The sequence below is a fragment of the Heteronotia binoei genome, chromosome 3 (assembly GCF_032191835.1).
Source record: "Heteronotia binoei isolate CCM8104 ecotype False Entrance Well chromosome 3, APGP_CSIRO_Hbin_v1, whole genome shotgun sequence".
Lineage (NCBI taxonomy): Eukaryota > Metazoa > Chordata > Lepidosauria > Squamata > Gekkonidae > Heteronotia > Heteronotia binoei.
This window is the reverse complement of record NC_083225.1, coordinates 88,071,037-88,085,230: the sequence shown is the minus strand read 5'-3', so window position 1 is coordinate 88,085,230 and position 14,194 is coordinate 88,071,037. Positions and strand designations below refer to the sequence as shown.

Genomic DNA, 14,194 nt, shown 5'->3' with positions numbered 1-14,194 from the left:
GAAAGCAAAAATCCTTAGCAAATGTTCATTGCAAAGATATCTGTTCATGTAAACATTGCTGTACTTACAAGCAAAAAATGAAACAACAGTAAAAGAATTGATGTATATAATCCGTTTATATGGAAAACTTTGATTTGTTTTACTTATAGAGTCAAATGCACTTTTCCCAAGTCTTGTTTTGACTAAATAAGCACAATTTTCTATGAGAAAGTTTATGGACAAGTTAGAGTGACAACTGTTTGGTTTATTGAAACATTTTGCTTCAAGGTAAACTATAACTCTCTCTTCCTTCCTCCTTAAAAAAAATTAACAGAAAGGCTTCAGTTTCAGAAGTCCCAAATAATTAGGCTCAGATCATCATTCCCAGTGTTTAGACCATTGCTTAAATACACAAACATAAGTACATTGCTGGGGTATGTAATTTAATTGCATTCATTTCAAGCAGTCCATAAAGCTGTATTGCTTTAAACATTCCTTCTAACTGCAAGCCTCATTGAGTTAATGCATGTTTATACAAAGGCAGTGTTTGATGGGAGAGAGGTTCTCATTACTAGCTTTCAGTCTAGAAGACAAAATAATAAGTATTTTAGAAGTTCGGTTTGTAAGGCAATTTAAGAGTATGAAGCTGCATTTTTCTGGTCACTTTATCTGGTTATTATTTTTTATTATTACTTAGCGGATTTATAGTCCACCCTTTCCCATAATGGGCTCAGGGCAGATTACAACATAAAAGAACAATTAAAAATCCAACAATAAACAATTAAAACATTTAAAACAAGCAGATGAAACATTATGGATGGTGTAAGCACATTTTACAGATTAGGACATAGATGTCATAGGTGTCCTAGATGTCAGAAATGTCCACCCTATCTCTTGCAGTTAGGATGGTAATTAACAGGTAATTGCATTTAACTTGTTTCAGCACTGCCCAAATATTTATTGCTGATATTTATTGGTGTTTGTTGAAAATACTATTACTATAATGGTTTTGATTCTGGCCGTAATAATTAACTTACAGCAAGAAACCAAAGCACAGGAACTAACATGGTTTAATACTGTTTTCAGGAGTGTGATATAAATGTCACATGCCTATGTTGGAATACCTTGCAATTCTTTAGCATTTATACTTTTTCTAGGAAATAACTACCTCACAAAATTTAATACATATTGCAAAAGAGAGAGAGATTGCACACTGGCCAGTAAAAACTGCTGGCACTCCCAGAAGTGCTACAGGGCATTTCTCACAGCTTGCTGTAGCAATTCAGATTTGAGAGGAGGTGTTGAAAACTACATAAAAAGGTAGTCTTCAATAATGACACCTCAGGCAAATCCCATACAAGGTCAGCTCCAGGACTGTCAGAAAAGGTAAAAATATTCCAGTAGTAGTCAGTTTCTTAAACACGCCTGTCTGAAATGACAGAAGGAACCCATTACCAGAATACTTAGACTGAATGAAAAAGTTCTAGGCTTCTGCACACAGATTTTGTTCCAGAGTGGAGGCCACTAATTTGAAGGGGGTGGGGGGACAATGCTGGTATTTTTTCTCAGCCCTCCCAAAAAAACTCAGTCTAGTTTTGTGGAAGGCAGAAGTATAGTTTGGAGGCTTTGGGTGTTTTGTGCAAAAAATCTGTGCTTTTAAGTGAACAGGGAAGACAAAACCTAGATTCTGAAATAACTATTTTCTTAATTTTAATCTAATGCATATTTTGAAAAAATGGTTGATTTCAAGACAGGCAAAAATCTGAATTCTGCCTGTTAATGGTTTATATAGTTTTTCTTAGTGTATATGTTTAATTTTTTTAAGGAGCAATAGTCTGAACTAATGCAACAGCTAGATTTGAGTCCAGCAGCACCTTAGAGCCCAACAAGATTTTTCAGGTATAAATTTTTGAGAGTCAAAGCTCCCTTTGTCACTGAGGTGCTACTGGACTCAAATCTAGCTATTCTACTGCAGACTAACATGGCTATGCTCTGAAGCTAATGCACCGTTATTAAGCTCATTTGAGAGTCCTAGTGAATAATGGAACTGGATTAAAAGAAGTAGGCAGGATTCAGTTGTAAAAAGATGCAGAAGGAAAATGATGGTGTTTGGTTGTATTTCAGTTAAACTTTAATTTTGTAATATAGTAAAAAAAAATTCTGCCTTCCACATATTTATTGTATTTGAATAGACCATTATAAAATTTGTACAGCGTTATCAGAGGGAAGTGGGTGCACAAGACAAGTTGAATATGTCCTTGACAGAAAAATCTTAATTTTTCTAAGTAGTTTTTAAAAATGTACTTATTGGAAAAACCCATTAAAGCTTATACAAAAACCCATTTTTACTGTAAATGTAACAAAATATACTCACTCTGTATTATTTCCACCTGTGTAGTAAGCCATCACTGCATGCAGGGAACATCACTGAAACAATGGGCAATTTCATTTACTACCTGTCTTTGTCTGGGCTACAGTCTATTCAGTTGTATAGGCCTTTTTTAGCAGTCAGGGTCCCACAAACTTGGAATCACCTTTTCAGTATTCACAAGAGGCTGCTGGGAGAAGGACAAAGATGGGAAAGATCCATCTCTGCCAGCACTTTCCATTGGCATTATTTTTTTATTTATTTAAAACATTTATTAGCAGACTTCCTTGTAGAACTCAAAGCCTTGAGTTCCACAAGGGAGAAAGGCTTACAATACAAATAAATAAAAAAATATAACTGATGGACCAATTAATATCATTGACTGCTTTTCCAGCCTTCATACAATTGGAGCTGTATGTGATCTCTTTCATGAATACTGAAATAATTCTTTGAAGATCAGCACCAGTGAATAAATAGAAAATGTAGTGCATGTGGGCAGAGATCAAGGCATAAAAAATATAAAATGAAAAGTTCTGTTGTAAAAGCATAACCATTTTAGCATCTTGTCTATAACCATAATAATTTTTATAGAGAGTTATAGTTTTTATTTAAATGTCAGCGGGATTTTGTCTTTTCAGCCACACTGTGTGCTACTTGCCTCAAAGGAAAATTCAGCACCTGTAAAACTTGGAGGTTTTGGCGTTGCTATTCAGTTAGGGGAATCAGGACTCGTAGCTGGAGGTAAGAAATAGCTATGTTTCATACCCTGTTGCACAAATTAAGTATCTTTTTTCCCCTTGGATCCTCACCCTAGTTAAAACTTTGAAAGATAAATTCACGATCAGCTTTAAAAAATGGCTTGTCTATAGAAGAGCAAAAAAAAAAATCTAGCTGCATAACTCGAATATTCTGCAGATGAACACAGCCGTTTAAGTCCACATGTGCAAATGTCATCTGAAATCAGTAGAATGTAACTAATTAGCCATTCTATAGACTCTCAGTTTATACCATAAGCAGTAAATAATTCATTTAATTATTATAATGTATTCATATCAGTTTAAAGCATTTCTGCAGACGCAGTGTAAACAGGGAGGGAAGAGGGACAAATCTTACCAGGTCTATGCTTTACTAGCCCCTTCACGAAACTGTTTCTAGGAAATATATTTCATAGTGATACTTGAGCATGGCATTGCTGAATTGTGACAGTCTTTACCTTAAGCAGATCGCATTTATACCCAGCAAAGGCCCATCATATTTGATGGATGAGAGCAAAATGCAGAGTTCCAGTCTTTTGTCCACCTCTGTTATTCATTACTGAAACCATTGTATCAAGCAGAACAAGAATTGTGGCCATATTTGTTTCTGAAAAGCTGCCTCTACCCCCTGTTCCGGTATGGCCTCTAATTCTTGAGGATGAAATAAAGAATGCTTCCACCCAATCCAATAGCAGGGTACGATAATCTTTCCTCCATTGCTGCACTGTGTTCTTTTCCTGAACATGATTCATGGCAGTTGGGGGTGAGTGGTTTTTTTGTGCAGTGGGGGGGACACCATTGGAAGCACACTGCCTGACCGTCCAACTCTGACATTATCTTCAAGAAGAAGAGCGTTATTAACTCACCCTCCCCTAGATTCCTACTTAGGGTGACTTGTTCACTCAAATTGTGGTGTGCAAGTTTTGCCATAGGAATTACTACCACCCATTCAGTTCTGTGGAAGAATGTTAAGATGCATACTCAAAGAACAAGTGTAGGGGGAGGCTAACTGACCTCTGCAACCTGAGGATTTCAATACCTGGAAAGCAAAGCAAGTTTTTATCCCCTTTCAACCGTGTCTCACCCAGTCGCTTTGTTCTTTGGAGATGAATGGAATATTATAAGAGCCAGTGCAGCTCCTACCTGTCAATATCTACCCTGTAATCTATTTCTTGGTCGTTTAAGGAGTATATAGAATGTTAGATGAATATATAGTGTATAACTAAAGTACAAGTGAGTGTGTGAGTGCATGCTAGATCATAAGTGTAATATCTTGGAGAAAGAATCTATAAGAGACTTTGGTTGTAAAATGAAGTCAGCTAATGTTTTTATGTATATTAATGCCTAAGTTATTAAATTTTAACTTGATTTACTGTACCACAAATTTAGTGTGCCACCCTTGAAAACTGAAGTTGTTTTGTATTTTCCTTTAGGCCGAGTAGGAACACCTCATTTTATGGCCCCAGAAGTAGTAAAAAGAGAGCCTTATGGAAAGCCTGTAGATGTATGGGGCTGTGGAGTGATCCTTTTTATTCTGCTTAGTGGTTGTTTGCCTTTTTATGGAACAAAAGAGAGGTTATTTGAAGGCATTATCAAAGGAAAGTATAAGGTAAGTGGTAACATGTTTGTATTTCTCTGAAGAAAAAACTGTTATTTCTATAAAGATTTCTGTGAAAAATATAATTGCACATGAAAGCAGTGATTATGCTGATCCAGTTTTTTTTAATGTCCTTCCTTCAGTTGCTAGCAGTTAAAGTAGTGTACATAATTAACACAACCCCCGACTCCCAGGGTATGAAGTCAGAGCTGCATCTCTAAGAACAGTTCTCACACCTGAATACTATAAATTTCTATACTAACGTTATGCACAGGCACAAAGCTCATCAGTGTGAATGCACAGATGACCACTCAAAGAACAACAGTTACAGGTGAGCAACCTGTTTTTCTGTGGCTGCTGTTCTCTAACACTAAACAGGAACCAAACCAGTGCAGCAGAAATAAAACTAAGAAGGGAGGAAGTTCATGAGAAAGACACAATATGATGGGTGGTTTACACAGCGCCAGCACTAGGATGCCAGCACAAGGCCACTGCCCTAGGCACAGTGCCCCGCCCCTGCCCAGTGCACTCCTCCTTCCCCCCACCCTTGCCCCCAGGAAGGGCAAGCTCGACTGGCAGCAGCACGGTTCCCACAGCATGCCTTGCTGCTGACTGTTGTTGAGCTGCCTCCTGCTCTGTGCAGAAGTACAGACACAGTGCAGAAGGTGGAGCTATTGCAGTCAGCTGCAGAGCGTGCTGTGCAAACCATGCCACTACTGCCAAGCTGGAAAATTTCCATCGCCGAGGGTGGGAGAGCAGAAACCGGAACGATGGCAGCCAGCAGGGGGGTGCGCTGTGTGAACCACACCATCACTGCCAAGCTGGTAAACAGCAGGGGAGAGCCAAAACCGGTGCCCTCACAGGCTGCGATCCAGGCAGTCTCCTCAGGCTTCCTAATGGACACGCCAGCTCTGGTCTTATAAATCAAGGGCAGAAAGCAGTATGGGAATGATGGAAAGTCAATTTGCGCATTGCACAAAGCAAAACTGTTTTCCTATTGACTATATACATTACAGAACTGCAGCAACTACCTGTTCAGTGTAGCTTCAGTATTCATGTGTTTATCATTAAAACATAAGAGTCCTGCTGAATCAAATAAAAATGCAGGATTCTGCTGAGACTAACCAGGTGCCTATGGAAAACCAGTAATCAGAACATATTTTTAATGAAGATAGTACTGCTCCCGCCCCTCTCCCGGTTGTTCATAGCTTGATTAACTGAGCTATATAGCCATTATAAGTTCTTTGTGCAAGCTTAACTTTCTGGTATACATTTTTAAATGGCTGAACCCCAGTTTTGGAGAGCCAGTGAAACTAGACAGCTATGCATAATAAATTGAGTCATAAAAACAGAATCATAGAGTTGGAAGGAACCTCCAGGATCATCTAGTCCAACCTCTTGCACAATGCAGGAAACTCACAAATACCTCCCCCTAAATTCATAGGATCTTCATTGCTGTCAGATGGCCATCTAGCCTCTGTTTAAAAACCTCCAAAGAAGGAGAGCCCATCACCTCCCGAGGAAGCCTGTTCCACTGAGGAACCACTCTAACAGGCAGTTCTTCGTAACGTTGAGCCGGAAACTCTTTTGATTAAATTTCAACCCATTGGTTCTGGTCCCACCTTCTGGGGCCACAGAAAACAATTCCACAGCATCCTCTATATGATAGCCCTTCAAGTACTTGAAGATGGTGATCATATCACCTCTCAGCCAAGACAGGATTTATGAACTTCTGCCCTCTCTGTCATGTCCCTCATTATCTTTCCCTATTGTTACATCCAGATTTTACGCATTTAGGTGTACATCTCAAATACCTAAAAAAGAAATGTATTAAGTAGCTTTAAGAGACAAGTTAGTTTTAAGCAGGATAAATGCTGAAGATATCAATAGAATTTTCACACCTATGCCATTTGAAACACTTTATTTTAAGTAATATATAGTGATTTTGCAAGAACTAAAATAAATCCACATACAATATTTATGAAAGACTGAAAGCACTGGGGATCAAGACAAACATAGAGTTCTTGAATTAATAGCAATAACATAGACCTTTTTCAGACAGCCTATGTAATCTGTTTTAGTAAGCAGCTGGTAACGGAATATATTTCCCTGTTTGCACAAACCCATTTGTGTCCCATTAGTAGAGCATGGCTGAGCCATTGTTGATGAAAACTTAACTCCCAAAAACACCCTTCACCTTGCTCCCTCCTTCCCTCTCATACCTGCTTTAAAGATACATGCTGATTGGCTGAGGCATTTCTACTCCTCCCCCTCTTCACTGTCAGCTGCACAGGACTGCATCTTTGCAAACAGCTGGTAACTCCCAGGGCACACACTGGGTCTTTTTTTTTTTTTTTTGCTGGATGATTTATTTTTAAAGATTTCTCAGCTCTGGTCAGTCCTCCCTGGGGGAGAAAAAATTGAAGGTTTTTGGAGGTGTTGTGCTTAAAAAAAACAGACTCTGTGTCAGTGCCCCACCTATAGTCTGAGCCCTTTTGTTGTTTTAAGCCTATCCAAGCAGGGAAGCCCCAGCTGCCGCAAATAGAGGAGGTGGGGGGGGGCACAGACACCTCCCCCACAACCCTATATCTGGCAAGCTTTTAAATAAAACAGTCAGAATACAGGCTTTTAGGGATTCTTTCTCCACTGTTTGAAGGGATTTGACTTGAGAAACACATGCATGTGTTTTCAGGTCTCCTTTTTTCAAGCAGGGAGCTGAGGGAAGGTGAAAACATTTTTGCTTGGTTTCTGGGGCTTCTGAGAAACACTGGCAGCACACTCTCTTGCGCATGCTCTCTCTCTCTCTCCCCGCTCCCTCCTTTCCAAACTCGGAGGGGGGCTTCTGAGACAGTCAGCACCATAAGCCTTTAAGTCTCTCCCTTTTTATTCACTCTACCCACCAGGGTTTGCAAAAGCATACATTTGCACAAGCACTCTTTTAAAATAAATAACACCCCTTTGGCATCCTTTTCTCCCATGTCATCTTCCCGCCCCCCCCCCCCCCCCCCCAGGGCTGTGTCTCCAATGGGGTATCTCTGTGAAACCACTATGGTATTAAACTACTATAGTGATTTAGTGCTTTAGCAGTCTCATTAGAAAGTTCAAGGGGGGGGGGCAGGGAAAGATTGAGCGCACAAGCAGCTCTGTTTGAAATGGCCACAGTCCTTCAGAGACGGCTCATTGCAGAAAGAAAATTGCTGTGTGAAGCTCCCATCCCCATATCGTCTTACCGGATGATGGGCCAAGAATGAATACCATCCAGTTTAGAATGGTAATGTGAAAAGGACTAGAAATAAGAGCCTTTCAAAAGCACTTCGTGGGATAAGTTTTCTCAAGGAAATCAGAAGTCCCCATCCTTATTATTCAGTTCTTATATAAAAATTTGAAACTGCTGAAACCAATTGCAGTTTCCATGTTTCAGTGGTTTCATGAGTCTAGTTTCAATTTTTCTATTTTACTCACAGCTTGCACTGTAGAGAACTCCTAGTACCTGTTTTCAATGCCAAATTCTGACTTAATCTGTGGATTTCCAATGGAAAAGTTTGTGCTTTAAAAAAAATAGTACAACCCTAAAAGGTAAAGGTAGTCCCCTATGCAAGCACAGTCGTTTTCGACTCTGGGGTGACGTTGCTTTCACAATGTTTTCACGGCAGACTTTTTCTGGGGTGGTTTGCCATTGCCTTCCCCAGTCATCTACACTTTCCCTGCAGCAAGCTGGGTACTCATTTTACCGACCTTGGAAGGATGCAAGGCTGAGCCGACTACCTGAACCAACTTCCACTGGGATCAAACTCAGTTCATGAGCAGAGGGCTCTGACTGCAGTACTGCAGCTTTACCACTCTGCGCCATGGGGCTCTTAGTACAACCCTAGATGAAGTTTATTTCCTTCTAAGCCATTTTGACTTTGGTGGATTTAGAAAGGGGTAACTGCTTAGGACTCCAATAATTTCCCTTTATTTTCTCTAAAGGAATCCTGAACCATTTCAGGTATACAGTATGTCACAGAAGTGAGTACACCCACTCACATTTTGTAAATATCTTATATCTTTTCATGTGACAATGCTGAAGAAATGACAATTGGCTACAATGTAAAGTAGTGAGTCTGTAGTGTCAGTATTTCTCAATATTTTGTGTGGCCACCATTATTTTCCATTACTGCCTTAACCTTCTTGGGCATAGAGTTCACCAGAGCTTCACAGGTTGCTACTGGAGTCCTCTTCCACTCCTCCATGACGACGTCACGTAGCTGGTTGATGTTAGAGACCTTGCACACCTCCACCTTCCATTTCAGGATGCCCCACAGATGCTCAATAGGGTTTAGGTCTGGAGACATGCTTGGCCATTCCATCACCTTTACCCTCAGCTTCTTTAGCAAGGCAGTGGTCATTTTGGAGAAGTGTTGGGTCATTATCATGTTGGAATACTGCCCTGCAGCCCAGTCTCTGAAGGGAGGGGATCATGCTCTGGTTCAGTATGTCACAGTACATGTTAGCATTCATGGTTCCCTCAATGAACTGTAGTGCCGGCAGCAGTCATGCAGCCCCAGACCATAACATTCCCACCACCCTGCTTGACTGTAGGCAAGACACACTTGTCTTTGTACTCCTCACCTGGTTGCCACCACACACACTTGACACCATGATGATATGATGATGATGATGATGATGATGATGATGATGATGATGATGATGATATTGGATTTATATCCCGCCCTCCACTCCGAAGAGTCTCAGAGCGGCTTACAATCTCCTTTACCTTCCTCCCCCACAACAGACACCCTGTGATGTGGGTGGGGCTAGAGAGGGCCCTTTCGAGGACAACCTCTGCCAGAGCTATGGCTGACCCAAGGCCATTCCAGCAGGTGCAAGTGGAGGAGTGGGGAATCAAACCATCTGAACCAAATAAGTTTATCTTGGTCTCATTGGACCACAGGACATGGTTCCAGAAATCCATCTTCTTAGTCCGCTTGTCTGCAGCAAACTATTTGCGGGCTTTCTTGTGCATCATCTTTAGAAGAGGCTTCCTTCTGGGATGACAGCCCTGCAGACCAATTTGACGCAGCGTGCGGCATGTGGTCTGAGCATTGACAGGCTGACCCCCACCCCCTCAACCTCTGGATATGACACTGAGCATGGGCACTCAACTTCTTTGGTCGACCATGGCGAGGCCTGTGCTGAGTGGAACCTGTCCTGTTAAACCGCTGTATGGTCTAGGACATCTTTATGTAGAGCAACAATTCATTTTTTCAGATCCTCAAGAGAGTTCATTGCCATGAGGTGCCATGTGGAACTTCAAGTGACCAGTTTGAGGGAGTGAAAGCGATAACCTTCACACCTGATACCTTGTACCACTAACGAGTCACATGACACCAGGGAGGGAAAACGGCTACTTGGGCCCCATTTGGACATTATCACTTAGGGGTGTATTCACTTTTGTTGCCAGTAGTTTAGACATTAATGACTGTGTGTTGCATAATTTTGAGAGGACAGCACATTTACACTGTTATACAAGCTGTAGACTCACTCCTTTACATTGTAGCCAAGTGTCATTTCTTCAGTGTTGTCACATGAAAAGATATACTTAAGTATTTACATAATTCAAGGGGGTGTACTCACTTTTGTGATATACTGTAATAATAGTTGTGAAAGTTTGCTGATAGTGGTTGGAACCAGCATTTCAAGCCAATAGTGCAGTCAGGCACTAGCAGGATGCACTTCTTCCACTGGTGTTAAAGCTTCCACTGTTAGCAGAATTCAAATGCTAGAACCAAACCTTAGTTTTCAAGGATAGCTTGTTCATATTTAGCTGTGTTTTTGCTTGGAGTTAAACCATCTCTTGACTATGCAGCAGTAATGAGTACAAGAAATATATTCCTGTGGTGATAATCAGCAGATGTAACTGTGCCCAGGATGAAGATCTGTTAAGTAATGAGGATTTTAAAGGGTTAATTCTAATAAATATTCAAACCAGTCATGTAGTAAACTTCTCTTTTTGTTTAAAGATATGCATGTTATTGTAAAGTGATAGAAGAACTAGATTATCACTTACCGCTTTGTTCAACCACTTCATCTGTAAAGCACATTAGATAACAAATACTGCATCCTGTGCAGGATTCCACACTTCACAAATTGCAGCTTTTCCATGTGCACTGTCCTACTGCAGTCCTTCATGCCTTCTAAAATTGGTCCACCAGGAACATCAGGTTGAATATAATGAATGTAGTTAAAGCAAAGTAATACAGCCTTTTCACTTATGAACAGAGAAATTTTGGAACAAAAGGCTTCTTTAAAATATTTGCAGTAGGGAATGTTGGTGCTAAAACTATATATAAAGCATGTCTTTAGAAGAAAGATCTTGAAGTGCTGTCTGGTGCAATGGTTAGAGCATTGGAGTAGGGTCTGGCATCTCCAGGTTCATATAGGTTCTTATACAGATTTACCCCTTTCTCATTATTTCATTAGTTCAATGGGCTTAGACTGAAAGTAACTACATATTAAGAACTGAACTGTATATTGTGTTAAAAATAATTATGATGTTAGGAATGTTAGATTTTTAAAATTCAGAAATGTGTAACTACAGTACTACAATAGCTGCATTATGCTCTGAAATTCCACAGGACTCTGTGGTCTAGTTATTATCAATATTATAAACCTTGGTCTGGACTGTACCACTTTCACATTCAGAAAAGAACACTCATATTAAAAATGAAACAACAAATAGAGCTAGTGTGATGTAGTAGTTAGAGTGTAAGGCTAGGTTCTGTGAAACCCTGGTTCAAATCCCAGTTCTGCCATGGAAGCTTGCTGGGTGACCTTGGGCCACTCGCACACATGCAACCTAACTTGTTTCATTATTCTTTCTCAGGTGAGCCAGGTTTTAAAATGTTTACATCAAGTTTTATCACTGGGACTGTGTGAGCTTTAGAGAGCAGAAAAACCCAAAAGCTATTCCTAGTTTCCTAGTACAATTGAACATGAACATATGAAGCTGCCTTACACTGAATCAGACCCTTGGTCCATCAAAGTCAGTATTGTCTACTCAGACTGGCAGCGGCTCTCCAGGGTCTCAAGCTGAGGTTTTTCACACCTATTTGCCTGGACCCTTTTTTGGAGATGCCAGGGATTGAACCTGGGACCTTCTGCTTACCAAGCAGATGCTCTACCACTGAGCCACTGTCCCTCCCCAAAGGTAACTGAGATTGCAGAACAAGAAAAATTACTTAAGATTGTATAAAGTATTTTTTATTTATTTATTTATTTAAGATTTGTATCCCGCCCTTCCCACAAGTGGCTCAGGGCGGCTTCCAATAGTAGATCCAACAAAATTACAATAGTTAGACATATAAAGGGATCCGTATTTAAAACAGATAAAACAGATAAAACAGATAAAACCTTAGTTATTAATACACATTAATAAATATTGCGACTGTATATAAAAGAAATCCAGCAAGTTACATTAAAATTCTCAAGCTAGTTATAGGCTAGCCGGAAGAGGGTCGTCTTACAGGCCCTGCGGAACTGAACAAGTATGCACATTAAGCTAACATACACCCTTTCCCTTAGTTTGTTCCCTTAAGCAGAAATTTGGAAAACCCATGAGGGCTCTCATTTATGGGAAGGATCATATTTCCCTGCATCCTTTCCCTCTTTTATTTTCTCTTTCCATTCCCTGATAGCATTCTCAGCCTTCCCCCACTTACTTCCATACAGGCTTCATCTTTCCCTCCCACTGGAAGCCTCCTTTCCTTCTGTCCCACTCTCCTACTTTTTAGCCCTTGACCCAGTCATTCTCTGCCCCCATTTTTCTGTTCCTCCTTTTCCCATCTTCAACTTTCCATTTTCTCTTCTTTTGCTCCCCTTCTTTCGACTTTTACCCTTTATTTTCTCCTGTCTTTTACCATTTTACCCCCATTCCCCCCGCCACTTGATGGTAACTGAACCTTAGAAACCTCGACAATGCTGGCTTGAAGTTCCCAAGATTTCACAACTTTGTAACACTTCAAGATTTCACAATTTTGTAACACTATAATGGCTTACTTTTCTTGAAGAAGCAGAATTATTTTAACCTGGGTTTTTATATTCTTATTTCTAAGCAAAACTGAGGCTTAGAATAATAGAATCATAGAGTTGGAAGGGACCTCCAGGATAATTTAGTCCAGCCCCCTGCACAATTCAGGAAACTCACAAATACCTCCTCCTAAATTAGGGGTCCCCAACCCCTGGTCCGTGGACTGGTACCGGTCTGTGGCCTGTTAGCAACCAGGCCATGAGCTGTATAATTATTTCATTATATATTACAATGTAGTGATAATAAGAAGACAACGTTGGATTTATATCCTGCCCTCCACTCAAAATCTCAGAGTGGCTCTGTCATGACCCAGATGGGGGGGTGCCACCTGACGCTGCCACCGCTCTGGAATCAGAGTCCCTTGGGAAGGCCCGGACTCCCTTCCCAAGCCCTTCCTTTGGCCCAAGAAAATAGGCATGTCGACCAGGCAGAGTAACAAAGAACAGCAAAATGGTTTATGTAAAACAGGAAATAAATAAAGGGTAAGTGAACAGATAAGGTGCATTAAACTATAGCAAGGTGGGTGAAGGAAAATAAACATAAAGCCCCTAACACGACTAAACTTAACTGTCCTAGTCTGTTAGGCCCCAGGCCTTGGCCTACTTACTCTCTCCTTCAGAGTGAGGGTCCTCCTCCTCATCAGCAGCCATCCTTCCTGCTTGGTCTCTCAGGAGGAAAAGAACAGTGTTTGTCCCCAGAGAAAGCTTTTAAGCCATTCTCCTCAGAGCCTACTTGGACACTGATTGGCTGAAACCAGCGCCAAGCATTCTGGGGATTGTAGGCTGTCTCTTTCTACTGAGACACAAGTCACACAGGCTCCCTAGGCCCACTAGGCCTCTCTCTCACAGCACAGATCATGACAGGCTCACAATCTCCTTTATCTTCCTCCCCCACAACAGACACCCCTGTGAGTTGGGTGGGGCTGAGAGAGCTCTTACTGCAGATGCCCTTTCAAGGACAGCTCTGCAAGAGCTATGGCTGACCCAAGGCCATTCCAGCAGCTGCAAGTGGAGGCATGGGGATTCAAACCCAGTTCTCCCAGATGAGAGTCCGCACACTTAAGCACCACACCAAAATAAAGTGCACAATTGTATCATCCCAAAACCATCATGTCCTCCTCCCCATCTGTGGAAAAATTGTCTTCCACAAAACCGGTCCCTGGTGTCAAAAACGTTGGGGACTGCTGCCCTAAATTCACAGGATCTTCATTGCTGTCAGATGGCCATCTAGACTTCCTCCAGCCTTGTTTAAAAGGAAACACCTTTTCTGTCCCCAACTCCATGTGGTCTGTTTATTCACACTATGGCCCAGTTTAGAATTAAATATTCAAAAAACTATGCAGAGCATTGGAGACCTGGCCCAGAAATACTGTTTCAGAAATGTTATTCAGCAGTAGCTTCAGCTTCTATCATCAGAACTAGAAAGTG

The 14,194-nt window shown here is 41.0% G+C and overlaps 1 protein-coding gene across 20 annotated transcripts in view; it reads left to right on the top strand.

Moving 5' to 3' along the window:
• Positions 1-14,194, top strand: part of CASK (calcium/calmodulin dependent serine protein kinase) — a 382,103-nt gene that overhangs the window by 170,756 nt on the left and 197,153 nt on the right. For all 20 annotated transcript variants that reach the window (XM_060234164.1, XM_060234158.1, XM_060234148.1 and 17 more), the window contains exons 6-7: positions 2,986-3,088; positions 4,536-4,711. In XM_060234164.1, the coding sequence (XP_060090147.1) occupies positions 2,986-3,088; positions 4,536-4,711 (279 nt within the window). The remainder of the gene's footprint in view (positions 1-2,985; positions 3,089-4,535; positions 4,712-14,194) is intronic.